This window comes from Triticum aestivum, chromosome 1B (assembly GCF_018294505.1).
Source record: "Triticum aestivum cultivar Chinese Spring chromosome 1B, IWGSC CS RefSeq v2.1, whole genome shotgun sequence".
In the NCBI taxonomy this organism is placed as follows: domain Eukaryota; kingdom Viridiplantae; phylum Streptophyta; class Magnoliopsida; order Poales; family Poaceae; genus Triticum; species Triticum aestivum.
Window position 1 is genome coordinate 688,580,189 of NC_057795.1, and position 14,347 is coordinate 688,594,535.

The 14,347-nt window shown below is 44.1% G+C and overlaps 2 protein-coding genes across 4 annotated transcripts in view; both read right to left on the reverse strand.

Annotated features, from left to right (window-relative positions):
- Positions 1-1,486: 1,486 nt before the first annotated feature.
- Positions 1,487-5,377, reverse strand: LOC123101414 (disease resistance protein RGA5). The gene is made up of 2 exons (XM_044522879.1): positions 4,545-5,377; positions 1,487-3,715 (listed from the first exon to the last, which is right to left on the reverse strand). The coding sequence occupies exons 1-2, from the start codon at positions 5,348-5,350 to the stop codon at positions 1,765-1,767; spliced, it is 2,757 nt and encodes a 918-aa protein (XP_044378814.1). The 5' UTR covers positions 5,351-5,377; the 3' UTR covers positions 1,487-1,764.
- A 3,394-nt stretch (positions 5,378-8,771) lies between these two features.
- Positions 8,772-14,347, reverse strand: part of LOC123149514 (disease resistance protein RGA5) — a 7,074-nt gene continuing 1,498 nt past the window's right edge. For 2 of the 3 annotated variants that reach the window (XM_044569193.1, XM_044569189.1), the window contains exons 2-4: positions 13,204-14,010; positions 9,922-12,533; positions 8,772-9,219 (exon numbers count right to left, since the gene is read on the reverse strand). In XM_044569193.1, the coding sequence (XP_044425128.1) occupies positions 10,595-12,533; positions 13,204-14,006 (2,742 nt within the window). In that variant the 5' untranslated portion in view covers positions 14,007-14,010 and the 3' untranslated portion in view covers positions 8,772-9,219; positions 9,922-10,594. The remainder of the gene's footprint in view (positions 9,220-9,921; positions 12,534-13,203; positions 14,011-14,347) is intronic. The other variant, XM_044569182.1, reaches the window with a different exon arrangement.

Genomic DNA, 14,347 nt, shown 5'->3' on the forward strand with positions numbered 1-14,347 from the left:
CAGAAACGGTGGCGCTGACATAGCCGTTGTCAAGATTGTGTCACAGGCTTCAGACAGAGACATATATATATATTGCTTCAGAGAAACAAAAAAAGATGCAAGCAAATGAGTTTCACATCAACAAATTTCTGCTGTGATCTCATAACCAAAAGATCAACAAGGATCACAGACACAAAACTCAACAATATGGACAAAGCCCCAGGTTATGAACATAGGTAATTGCTGCTGTAATTTCGTAACCAACACCTACACCCTACGGAGGCTTGAATCTAAAATCTAAATCATATGTTCGGGAAAGTCAGGAAAGCAAAACAATGGGAAAAGCCAGTACTAGAATGTCAGATCATATCAGGCATGCCGTAAAACATATCTTCAGGAAGATTCATAAAACTGCAATTTTCAGGAAAAACATCCACTATTAGCATTAGCAGCAGCTTCTTTCTCATGTTCAGCTGCTACCCTATTTACCCCATCTTCTAATGCTTCCTTCTCTGCAGCCGAAACCGAAACCTACCATCAAGCCTCTCTCCTTCTTGGCAGTCAGTCGCTCCTTTTCTATCGTGTTCCTTTGGCGCTCTCATCTCAGCAGCGTCCTACTTAGCTTCATGTGCAGCTCCCTTGTTTACAGCAAAAGCCCCTCTTCTGAATCGCCGGCGCTGAGCCCCTCCTCTTTGGAGGTATACTACCTGCAGACTGCACTTGTCAGCAAAACCAGCACAAACTTCACCTTCCACAAAGGAAACCAAATTAAAAGGGGTTTCCCAGCAATCAATAAATGAGAGGAGGGAGAGGCACATAAGAGTCACTCAGATATGAAGAAGACAGAACAGACAAGGTACAAATATAAAGACTCAAACACAAGACTGAAGCAATATATTTGAACAAGTCCCAGGTTTGAATAATCAATCGGCGCGCAGATCATGGGGCGGACTTAATATAGACTAGAATGTAGCCATAAGGTTTATACACACGACTGAATCTTAGAAGCAGCAATAAATGTGCCAGGGCTTGTGAATAACTAACCCAAAACATTACAACGAACGTCAATCATCGACCACTGTCCAGCACCGTAGACCCAAGTGTGGAGCGCCCAGAGTGTCTCCAACTTACAGCAGCAGCCATCGACTGTGGCATCACAAGAAAAGCAGCCAGGGTAGGTTGCGTCGAGCGCTGCCGGACCAAGTTCAACCAGAGTCCGAGGTTCATCGGAGTCTTCCTTCTGATGGCAGCTTCTCTGTCAAGAAGTAAAAAAAGACCAGAAAAACAAACCCTGGCTCACAGTGCAGAACAATAGGAACCAAGTCCCAGATTTGGAACCAGTTCTCAGCATGCATACAAGTACATAATTAACCTCAACCGCTCACAGGACAGAGTAAATGCTAGTGCTAGTAAGAATTGTGTATTAGCAACAATTCTCAGGTCAAATAGGAAAGGTACTGTAGGTTTTGCATCAGGAAAGGAATTGAAGCTTAATGGCGCAATTCAGTGAATCGAATTAGAAACTAAATCTGCTAAGTGGCAAACGAAGTAACTTCTATTACAAAATGTGCTAACCAACAGTCATATTCCCGTACATATTGAATTAGAACTGCTATGTCAAATTGCTTCAGGGATTCCATAACGACTGGCACGAATTAACACTTCCGCGTCACAGTACTACTGTCGACTCTAAAACATATGTTCAGGAAATATCTTCCGGAAGAAACATAGGCCTCTTCCTTTTGTTAAGCTGCTACTATCTTCTTTGGTTCGTTAGGAAGGTGGCTAAATCGCAGGCCGCATAACATGAGCGGAACCTTCTGGATGCCAGTGTTCAATGGAAGGGTGGTTGGGTTGCACCGACAAGGCGTCCCTGAATGCAGACACTATGGCATCATCACCGGAGTTGGGCCCATGCAGTTGAATCTTCTCGAGGCATAACAGGTGCTCCAACCCGACTGGTATATTGCCGTCCCACTTCTTGTCACCGAGACCGAGGGTTCGTAGGTTGGGCATGGCTCCTGCCTCGAACCCCAGGTACACCATAACATCTTCCTCGGACTGAAATTCGAAGTGCTCCACAATCGGGAATAGTCTCGTGCCCAGCATAGCCCTTTTTTTAGGGATTCGTGACGACCGAAAGCTGAATTGGACGAGGGAGGGAAGCTCTCCAAGAAGCTGAACCTCCTCAGTTGACGTCTCCTCCACCTGTAACTCGAGGATGCGAAGGCAATAAAGACCACACATCCATATGGGAACTCTAGGGAAATACCATATAACCCCATGAAATTCCTCGATCTGCCGAAAAGGATTGGATAATGAGCCCAACCGGCTACCTTCAATACATCTTCCAGAGAACCGAATGTAGTTTAGGTTACAAAGCTTTCCAATGGAGCTGGCCAAAGCATCAACTTCTGACTTCTCCAAAGACCTCACATCTATCGTCAGTTCCCTTAGATCAGTCAACATGCCGAGACCAATAATGCCCTTCATCACATTCAAGTTCCTCTCCTTGCTTTTATAGTCAGGCCATATTTCCAAACTGCGCAGTGATTTCATATTCCCTATCCATTCAGGCAGCATGTCCCCGATCTTTATACCAAGATAGAACAAGCGGGGCATGTGGACCATATCTGAGGGGATGCTCATACACCGTGTACGACGTATGTCTAGTGTCTCTAAGTAAACAAGCCTGTGAAGTTCAGCGGGGAGATGTATGACATATGGTCCTGAAACATACAGGTACCTCAGCTGAAACAATTGGCCAATAGCAGTCAGGTCAAGGCTCTCCTCGTCTCCATGGTCTTGACGAATTCTAAGCACCCGGACATACTTGAATAACAGAAGATTAGGCATGGAGTTTCTCAGCAGTGTAAATGATCGAACTTGTGACATGCTAACAACAATATCTGAGCCATATGTTGCCCGGCAACCAGCCATGGAGCTTAGAGATAATCGACGAATCTTGTATTCGCGGCCATGCAATTTTGTCATGTCTTGATAACTGTATGCCACACTTGCAAAGTTGTCTTGAGCACACTTGCTTAGGATCAAATCAAGCAGCATGTCGTGTACTGAACACACAACCTGCCCATTGTCTAATTCAAACTGTTGAACCATGCTTCTATTGACAAGCTCATTGAAATAACTCATGCCAATATCCTCCTGATCTTGCACATATAAATTACTGATAAAGCTTTCAGCTACCCATTGCCGAATCAGATCATCCCTTAAGATCAGGCTATCCTCAGGATACATACCAAAGTACAAAAAACATGCCCGAAGATGAGCAGGAAGATGCATATAGCTAAGGTTTAATATATCATTCATCTGTTCCATTGTGGGATTTGTGGCAGATTGGACACCCAAAGAATCCCTTATACTCTCCCAGCCCTTTCTTGATTTCCCTTCATTGGCTAATAGGCTAGAGATTGTGATAACTGCAAGTGGCAATCCATGACACTTCCGCAAAATCTCAGCCATAAGTTCTTCAAGTTGGGGTGGACAACCATGTCCAGACCCAAATACTCTCTTCAACAATAACATTTTTGAATTTTCCTCACTGAGAGGTTCCAATTTGTAGATGCCCCCTCGGTCATTCTGGCAGGCTGTGCCAGCCACACGTTCCAATCGAGTTGTAACTAGTACTCTACTTCCATTACCATCTTCTGGAAAAGCACATTTGATAATATTCCATGCTGATACATCCCACACATCGTCAACAACAATAAGGTACCTGTTCAAATGTTTCCAGGGGTTATTTACACTATAATATAATATAATGATAGAAAATTCATATTTTAGTTGACAAAATAGTTACAGCAAAAACTCTTTTTCACCAATGGCCTACATGGAACTTCTAGAGGGAAGCTATGAATTATCATAATGGAGGAAAAGTCATATGAAAACATGTGATCGTTTAGCACATAAGGATATCATAGGCATTCAAGTGCCTTTCTTTTGAAAGAATTGTCTTTTGGAAAGGCATACAACAGTACTAGAAATGTTTCTAATACACCCTAGCAATTTGTGTACTACATGGAAGTATACCGGAACTTCAAGCAAGCTCTCTGATGATTGTATCCGTACAATATTTTTCTCCATAATTGTAGAAAAAATATTACAAACGTCACTTGCATAGACAAGAGAATTCAGTACGGTGAACTCATAAATTGATCTTCATATTAACAATTTTGAAATACAGTCATAACTTTGCCAAACTTTAGACCAATTTAGCACATATTGTCACATAAGCATTTAAGAGCCTTAAAAAGCTCTTCTGATTAAAGGAACATGTGATTGACATGTTTCTAATACCTAGCCATTATGCTACTGGATGGAGAATAAACGAACATTGTAATTCAATCGGAATGTCGGTGTATTTTCTCTAAATGTTTTATTCCTGATTTTTCAGTTTCTATCATAAGCACACAAAGAACCAACAATTAAAACGTGCATTTCGGATGGAAGAAAAATCAACACGAATTAATGTCGTTAACCAATTGTTCAGCTGAAATACAACAGGAGTATAGCCCATGCAAATGAACATTGGCAGTAAGTAATACCTCTTCTTTTTCAGATGTTTTCTTAGCTCTTCAATGATGTCGTCAACCTTGCCAGCAGCACGAGATGACTTGGGATCCTTCATCCCTAGTTTCTTTTGCAAATTCATGAGCAGGTCAGTCATATCAGGCCTCTGTGAAACTGAAATGCATGCCTTGCAGTCGAATTGTGATCCAATCTTATAATATACTTCTTTGGCAAGTGTTGTTTTACCAAGACCACCGAATCCGACTATGGACACGACCTTGACATCCTTTCGACTATCCAACAACAAAGTGGCAACCTCCTCCCTTGGGCCATCAATTCCCACAAGAGTAGATGCCTCTTGGTAGAGCGCTGGGATTCGAGGGTCAACAACCACACTGCTAGAGGAAGGCTTCCAATCATCAATCTTATACCTCTGGCGCCGAGCATTCGCCTCTATTGCAAGGTTCTTCAGCTCTTCCATCTGGTCGGCAATCCGAAGACGCCAACGCAACTTCTTGATGTGTCGAGCAGTCTTCTTGATGAAGCCCACCTTGGCATCGCCAGCCTGAGATTGGCGTATGAAATCATCAATGCAGTTCTCCATGTTGTAGGACATCTCCCTGACATGATCCCTCCAATCCTTGACGGTTGGATCGAGGTCTTCATCCATGAGCTCAAGCTTCTGTAGGGCGGCGTTCATGGCGCTGAGTTCCTTCTGGAGGAATGAGGCTTGCTTCCTCACCCCTTTGAACTTGTTGTACTCGTCACCCATGAGTGCGGTGAGCTTGCCGATGAGGGGGCTCATCACCCCGCTCGCCACGGTCACAATTCCGCCGGCCATCTCTAAGAGACTGGTTTGCTGTCTTACTCGCAAGCTATTGTGTGATGGAATAGTTGGTGTGAAGAGTAGGAGGAAGGCAGCCTATGTATAGATCCACGCCAAGACTTGAAGCTACTGGAACCATTCATTGGGTTGTGTATGGACGCATGTGCATATGTGGGGCCAGCTGGGGCAGGTTAAAGACTAGCTTTGAAAATAAAAATAGATTAAAGACTGGCTAGTTGGTCTACATAACACAGATAACCAAGAAAAGGTGCACGAAGAAGACAGTGCAACGTACACTTGACTTGACCCAGAGTGAACTAAAAATCATCTCAACTCAACCGGACTAGCTTAATTGTAATTTTCATTGGGCATTTGTACGTAGTTGTGCATCTAATAAATTTGCGCTAAATGTGATTAAACTAGCTATATGTGCGTCCGTAGGATACATGCAGGACAAGAGCTAGATAGCTCGTATGCGCGGGTGATATGCATGATCTGTATGGGCGTGCGTGTGCTCGATCGGCAACACTGCTAATTAGCTCTTGTACAGATTTAATCAGCTAGCAAAACCCACCATTAGTAGCATATATAGCAGATGTTGACCAGACAGAGACCACCAGATTATAAATCTTGATAGCACAACCAAACACGCTACTACCATACCTGCTGCATTTGTCTGCAACCAGCCTTTGCCATTTTTAATCATCAACAAACGCTACGTGACAAACCCCAACAAACGATTTGTGTTTTGATTAAGCCCTGGCCGGTTACCTTCTGCCTAACATATTGTTTGCAGACCGGTAGTGACCTTTGGCCGGCTATCTCCTGCATTTTAAATCAGTCATGACATGACTCTAGGTGCTAGCCTTATCCAATAATGGCTCATTATATGAACTTGTTCGGTAAAGCTATGATAACGCCGCGTGACACGGCACTTTTGGCCGCATGTGTCTAAGGTACTCCCTCCGTCCGAAATTACTTGTCACATAAATGAATGTATCTAGATGTATTTTAGTTCTAGATACATCCATTTCTATCCATTTTTGTTTTGTGACAAGTTATTTCAGACGGAGAGAGTAACATGTAGGGACCTGACCTCTGATGGTGTGGATGAAACAGCAACAGCGTGAGACACCCGTTTTCTTGAGGATTAATAACTTGTTTTTCGTCTGGCAACACTTTCCTGGCATTTTACAGGATTTATCGTCTTACGCCACCTCCGGAGTGGAAAATCACGTCGTGGGAATGCTATTTCTTTTCCTTATGTCCATTTAAAGAACATCTGAATACAAGGACCTCGATGGTGTGGATGAACCGGTAGTTGCGTGAGACACCCGTTTTCAGTTGGCAACACTTTCTGGCATTTCACCCCACCTACACAAAGTGGCAAATTATGTCGTGGGAATGATATTTCTTTTCATTTTGTTCACTTAAAGAACATCCGAATGCAGAGACCACGATGGTGTGGATGAACACCTGCAGGTGCGTGAGACACCCGTTTTCTTAGTGATGCACAAGTACGTGAAGCGCAGCGTGGTCGAGCAGCGCGCGAATGTGTTGGATAGGGCTCGTAGTGCAGGGTGAAGGAGGGGTTATCTTGCTTCTTTTGACACACATTACCTAGGTCTATCTCCTAGTCTTCCTTGTCCCACTCGGACATGTGGTGCATAGCCAAAAATACATGGGCGTCGCCCTCTCTGGTGACTCGGGGGCGATCCAATCGCACCACCACCGCAATCTCCCTCCCTCCAACTTGTCTCGCCGCTGCTTGAGGACCTGTCGGCGAAGTACGGATGGGTCCGGGGATGGCGGCGGCGGGGCGTTCCCCTGAGCCTACCTCTCTCCACCAATCTAGATCCCAGCGAACCCACGGGATAACCTCTCTCCCCCATTCCGTTGTTGCGGTATGGCCTTGCAAACATGGTGCAAGGTGGCAGTGCCGGGGATGCTGATCGGCGGTGCAGATGGCCGGGTCATGTTTGGCGATATTGACGGCTTGTTGTAGCCATGGCGGTGCAGTGTAGGCTCAAGGTGGATTGTCTGGGGCAGTGGTCATGCCAAAATTTACCATTGACAAACACTTGCATCGGAGGCATGGGATCGCCGGAGAGCGTCTCAATGAGATTTTGGTGGTACCATCTCTTCTCACCATTTGAGCTACGACTGACGTCGCTCTAGCGTCAACGGAGGTTTTGGTTGCGCGGAAGATCTTTGGCGGCTAGGCCACTTGCATGTGTGCGTGTTTAGTTCGCGTGGCTGTGAATAGACAGAAATTTTTCTAAAGGAAAAAATATAACACCTCCTAAATGCAGCAAATTCGTAGATGTAGATGTAGTAGTAGTTGGTGGTGGTGGTGGTGTTCACCGCGCACGCGAACATGGGCGAGGTGATGAAAATGTCGCCAACGGCGGCACGGACACACAGGCAGGCATGGACATGTATGTACCCCACGCCAGGGTCAGCACGGGCGAGCAGGCCACCGAGGTGTTGGACGTATTTTTTTTAGAAAAGGAGGATGACCCCCGGCCTCTGCATCTGGGCGATGCATACGGAGGTGTTGGACGTATGGCTTGCGGTGAGACCAAACATAAACATGGTGACGTTGGCGGCGTCCTCTCCACCGTACCCACCCGCAGTGTGTATTTTGTTGCGAAGGCAGTATCAGACGGCACTTCGCCCAGCCTAGTTTGGACTTTGGAGCACTAGGCATGGTTGCTTGGTCTGCCATGCCGGTCTGGCCGGACACGCTCATCTTGGGCTCACTGCTTTCGCCTTTGGGCCATGCGCCCATGCCGTTCTCTCCCCGCGGCCGGATGCACGCCTAAATCTTAATGGATAGGCATGATAGCGCTACACCGCACGGAACGCCGTCGCCATGCATTGTGGTGATCGACATGTACGCCTGTGGCTATCATTCAAGGATAAACAACCTCTCAACATGTGCACCAACATATATGCAAAGCGAACCTGTCTTTATACCCTGGATTGTTCCTCTGCTCTGATGATAACCATGGAACATGTTTCGCTAATAGTCATGTGTCTTCGAAAAATCTGAATCTGAAGAAAACTGTATCAAAGACATGCATTACTTGGGTGGAAATCTGAATCTAACTTAAAAATCTAGCAGCAAATGGGATTCCTGGAGGAGATACCATACCTTGGAGAAGAAATCTGGCATCATAGTTCTGCAAATATTGGTTAGTCGACCTGAATGTTGTATTGCAGAGAGTAAACATGCGAGTTTTGCAGACAGTCACAATTTTTAACGGCCGGCCTTGCAAGAAAACTAATCACTCACTGTGTGTCATGACGTTGTGATGCACAATGAATCCGTTCATCAAATATTTAAGGAAGACCTGCTTAAGCCAATATATCAACAAAATCATCAGGGTTACTCACATATGAAGAAGAGACAGCACATCATTGTAGGCATGAATAATATGAACAAGCCTGGCACCTGAAAGTAGTGCCAGAAAATTGATAGTGTGCTCCCTTATTCAGCATACATGCAACCATATCGTTAACACCAACCAGAATCTAACTTAAAATCGGACGAATCACTCCTTGTCACTGTCATGGACTCTAAAGACATTTTATACAAAAAGTTACAGAGGGAGTACATGTTTACGGCTTGGTACACATCATGCCAGTCCGGCACGAGGCGTTCGTGTGGAGCTCTAGGCACATCGACACCAAAACTGAAACAATAACAATATGAACAAGTCCCATCCAGGCCCAGTGTGAAACTAGTTTCATCCAAGATTTGGGAACTGAGTAGTAGTTTTCAGGACAGATGCTTCCTCTGCTTTCTTCTCTGCCTCTGCAACTACTGCTCTCTTCTCTGCTGCCTCGGAGTCGGGGTCCTCCCTACGATGGCAGCTTCCCTGTCGCAAAGGAAAACAAAATCAACTGATTAGAAGAAGGAACTTTGTAGATAATAAAGATCTGTGCAACAACTAAACTGTCGGAAATGTGGTAGGATCTCACTACAGTACTAACCACTGAGCAGAAAGGAAACCAGATAAGTACATTCTATCGAGTGCTAATTATTCTCATAACGTACTCTGTATCAACAAGGTAAACTTTAATCACATATAATTTATATCATATGAATGGTTATAATCTTTTGTGTGCAAAAACAGATGTACTATATCGATAGCATGATGTTTTCCAAAACAGAGAGGTGCTTTCTAATGTGTCTCCCAAATGAATAACACCGACTGAAGAGAACATCATTTTCAGAGCATAGCAGTAGTGATGAAAAATCGATTTATGCCAACAAGGGCCCCTGAACTTGTCTAGCAACTAAGTAAAAACATGCATGCCAAAAAGCATAACAATCATAATTTTAACATCATATCCCAAGTTCTCGACAGATAATGTCAGCACAAACCATATTAGATATGTTGCCTTACATTCAGATCAATGACTAACAACAAAAGTCAATTGCAACAAAAGTGAAAGATAATTATATGGCATTCATGACATCCCAATTTAAATACTCAAAACATAACTTGGAAGTTAATCGCCAACAGCAAAAAAATTGCCACTGGATAAAGATAATAGTAACATAATTGTGCAATTACCTGGTTCTGTAATGTAAAGTTATATTTTCATACTCTGGATTGTTTTACGGTCCCTTTGCACAACAGTCCCTATTTCTCCGATGAGCTGCAGAAAAACCAAACTCTTCCTAAAATGCCATGTAGCTTCCTGGCCTCCAACTTCTCATCTCGTCTCTAACCAATTCAGGACACACAGCGCCATGAGATTTCAAACTCTACATATCCGCATTAATCAAAGGGCCTGCTGAGCAGTTCAATGTGGGCTAAACAGACTACAGACTGGCCGCACAATCTAACAAGAATCAGACTGCAATCCGACAGAAGAACTCTAACTAACGAAAATGTTCAACGGAAGGGCAGTTTGGGTGCACTGATAAGGCGTTCCTGAACACAGACACTATGGTGGCATCACCGGAGTCAACACTATACAGACGGATCTTCTGGAGGCGTAAGAGGTGCTCCATGCCGACTGGTGTGCCGCCGCCCCTCATTGATACAGGGTCATTACCTGCTTCAGGAAACGTGTAAAGCGGGCCTTCAATAAAACTCTGGATTTTGCTTACAATCCTTTTATACATCAGTCTCCATGTTGTGCAGCCAGCTGCAGAAACAACCTATAAGGCCATGTAGCTGCATGGGCCTCCAACCAATTCAGGCAGTTGGTAAAACGGATTGGCCACACAACCTGACAAATTCAAACTGTTTGTGACCATTCAACGGAAGGGTCGTTGGGGTGCAATGATAAGGCATCCCTGAACGCAGAAACCATGGTTGCTGCATCACGGGGGTAATCCCGATACACTTTGATCTTCTCGAGGCATAACAGGTGCTCCATCCCAACTGGTATACTGCCACCCCACTCCTTGCTACGAAGAATGAGGGTCCGTAGGTTGGGCATGGCCCCCGCCTCGAATCCCAGGTATGCCATAGCGTCTTCCTTAGTCCAAAATCCGAAGTACTCTAGAACAGGGAACAGTCCCGTGCCTAGTATAGCCCTTTCTTTAGGGACATGTGACGGCCTGAATATGAGTTTGACGAGGGAGGGAAGCTCTCCAAGAAGACCAACCTCGTCAGTCGAGGTCTCGTCCACACACAGGTCAAGGATGCGAAGGCAATGGAGACCACCGATCCAAATGGGAACTCTACAGAAATTCAACACAGGCATGTCAATTTTCTCGATGTGTTGGAAAGGATTGGATAATGAGTCCATCTGGCTATGGATTTTAGTATCGCACCCATACAACTGAAGATATTTGAGGTTATAGAGCTTTCCAATGGAGCAGGCCAAAGCATCAAGTTCTGGCTTCTCCAAAGAATACATGTCGATCGTTAGGTCCCTGAGATTGGTTAGCTCGCCAAGACCCATAATACCGTTCATCCCATTCAATTCACTCTGACCGGTCATAAGGCCTACCGACATTCTCAGACTGTTCAGTGATTTCATATTACCAATCCATTCAGGCAGCAGTCTGTGGGTGCATTCATAAATATAAAGATAGGACAAGTGGGACAAATGGACTATATCTGAAGGAATGCTGTCGAGCGGTGAATCTATGTGCAGTGTCTGCAAGTAAAGAAGCCCCTGAAGTTTAGCAGGGAGCTGTACGAAATATGGTCCCCAAACATACAAATACCTCAACTGAAACAATTGGCTAATAGCGCTGAGGTCAAGTATCTCCCCGTCTCCCCGAGTACTACCTCGATGAATCCTAATCACCCGGAGATACTTGAACAACACAAGAGGAGGCATGGATTTCCCCAACAATGTAAACGACCGAACTTGTGATAGGTTAACACCAATAGTTGGTCCATATGTTGCTCCACCACTAGCCATAGAGCTCAGAGATAATCGCCGGATCTTGTATTTGCTGGCATGCAGTCTTGCCATGTCTTCATAATTGTATGCCACACTTAAAAAATTATCTTTAGCACACTTGCTTAGGATCAAATCAAGCATTATATCATGTACTTTGCAAGACAATACCTCTCCACACTCCGTTTCACAAGACTGAATCATGCTTCTATTGATAAGTTCATTGAAATAATTCCTGCCAACATCCTCCATATCTCTCCCCTGCAAATTACCTACAAGGCCTTCAGCGATCCATTGTCGAACAAGATCATCCCGTGAGATCTCATAGTCCTCAACATACATACCAAGGTACAAAAAACATGCCCGCAGATGAGCAGGAAGATGCATGTAGCTAAGGTTTAATATACTCTTCATCTCTTCTAATGTGGGATTTGTGGCAGAGTGAGCACCCAGAGAATCCCTTATACTCTCCCAGCCCTTCCTTGATCTTTCTTGACTGGCTAATAGGCTACCTATTGTTATAACAGCAAGTGGCAGCCCATGACACTTGTTCAAAATCTCAGCCATGATGTCTTCAAGTTGTGGTGGACAACCATGTTCGGACTCAAATACTCTATTGAGCAATAACATTCTTGAGTTTTCTTCACTGAGAGGTTTCAATCTGTAAATGCCCTCACGGTCATTCTGACAGGCTGCGCCGGCCACAACTTCCACTCGTGTTGTGACTATTACTCTACTTCCATTGCCCACTTCTGGAAAAGCACACTTAATAATATTCCATGCTGATTCATCCCACACATCGTCAACAACAATAAGGTACCTGTTCACATGTTTGTTAATGCAAGTTACATTACAATATGATATATTTATATTATAGACGGAATCATCAAAATCTTGACAAAATAGGTTGTAGCAAAAAGGGGTATAGGAAATTTTCCGAGAAGCTAATGAATTATCATAATGAATGGAAAAGTAATACCAAAGCATATCATTGTCCCAGTCTATCACAAAGGATCAAAATTAGTACCAGATATGCGCACTTGACGTCATAACTCGATGTCTAGATTAACTATTTCCGTTTTTACAAAAAGAAAATGTGTGGAGGGATATGTTTAATCCTAGATGTAAAAAACTTTGTCAAAATTTCTAACCTGGTTAGCACATATGTGTCACATAGACATTCAATAGCTAGCCTTGCTCTTCTCACAAGGCACATGGGTTTAACATGTTTCTATTACCCTAGCAATTATGACACTTGGATGGAAAATACACCAATATTCCAACACTTCTATTTTTCGAAAGAAGAGAAATATTTATTTTATATGTTTATTTTTCTGGCTTCAAATGTCTGCCATAAACAGACAAAGCACCAAACATTCAAAATGCAGCTTGGATGGACAAATATCAGTACAAAATGTACATTGATCAATTATTTAGCTCAAATTAAACAAGTGAAGCCCATGCAAATGAATGTCGATAGTAAGCAATACCTGTTATTTTTCAGATGTTGTCTTAGCTCTTCAATGATATCGTCAACCTTCCGAGTGTGGGATGTATCAGGATTCTTCATCCCAAGTTTATATTGTAAATTGTTGAGTAATTCACTCATATCAGGTCTCTGCGAAACTGAAAAAAATGCCTTGCAATCGAATTGTGAGCCAATCTTGTCATACACCTGTTTGGCAAGTGTAGTTTTGCCAAGGCCACCAAATCCCACAATTGACACCACTTTGAGATTCTTTTGAGTATCCATCAACCGAGTTGCAACCTCCTCCCTTGGGCCATCAATGCCAATGAGAGAATCTGCCTCCTGGAAGACCGCGCGCAGCCGAGGGTCAACATCCACAGAGCCGGAGGCAGGCTTCCAATCATCAACCTTATACCTCTGGCGCCGAGAATTCGCCTCTATAGCGAGGGTCTTGAGTTCTTCCATCTGGTGGGCTATACGAAGACGGTCTCGCATCTTCTTAATGCGTCGAGCAGTATTCTTGATGAAGCTTCTCTTGGCATCGTCAGCTCGGGACTGACGGATGAAGTCGTCGATGCAATTCTCCATGTCGTAGGACATCTCCCTGACATGGTCCCCCCAGTCCTTGATGTTTGGGTCGAGCTCGTCATCCATGAGCTCCAGCTTCTGGAGGGCGGCATTCATGGCGCTAAGTTCCTCCTGGAGGAAGGACGCCTGCTTCTTGACCCCTTTGAACTTGGTGTACTCGTCGCCCATGAGTGCGGTGAGCTTGCCGATGAGGGGGTTCATCACCCCGCTCGCCACGGTCACAATTCCGCCAGCCATCTATCTGTGAAGCAAGAGTTGGTTTGTGTAAAGAGATGAAATAGGTGGCAGGTAAAGCTAGAAAATATATGTATGCCCTGAACTCAATACATGTATTTTCAGATAATACAACAGACCTGTGAGCTCCGCAGATGGGTTCACAAGAACACATTTTTGTTGTTGTTGAATAATGATACAGTAATATATTGGGTTCAGAGCAATACACTAAGTTTAGATGGGTTCACACTTCACAAGAATACAACCCGATGTATTTTCAGATGGATTCGCAACAATACGACAACACATTGGTTCATTCAGATGGGTGAACTGAAGTGCTAAATTTTCTTATAAACAGTATGTAT

Coding starts and splice junctions, on each gene's coding strand:
- LOC123101414 (XM_044522879.1), bottom strand. CDS start 5,350: ATGGCCGGCGGAATTGTGACCGTGGCGAGCGGGGTGATGAGCCCCCTC. Junction 3,716..4,544: donor AAACATCTGAAAAAGAAGAG/GTATTACTTACT, acceptor ACATTTGAACAG/GTACCTTATTGTTGTTGACG.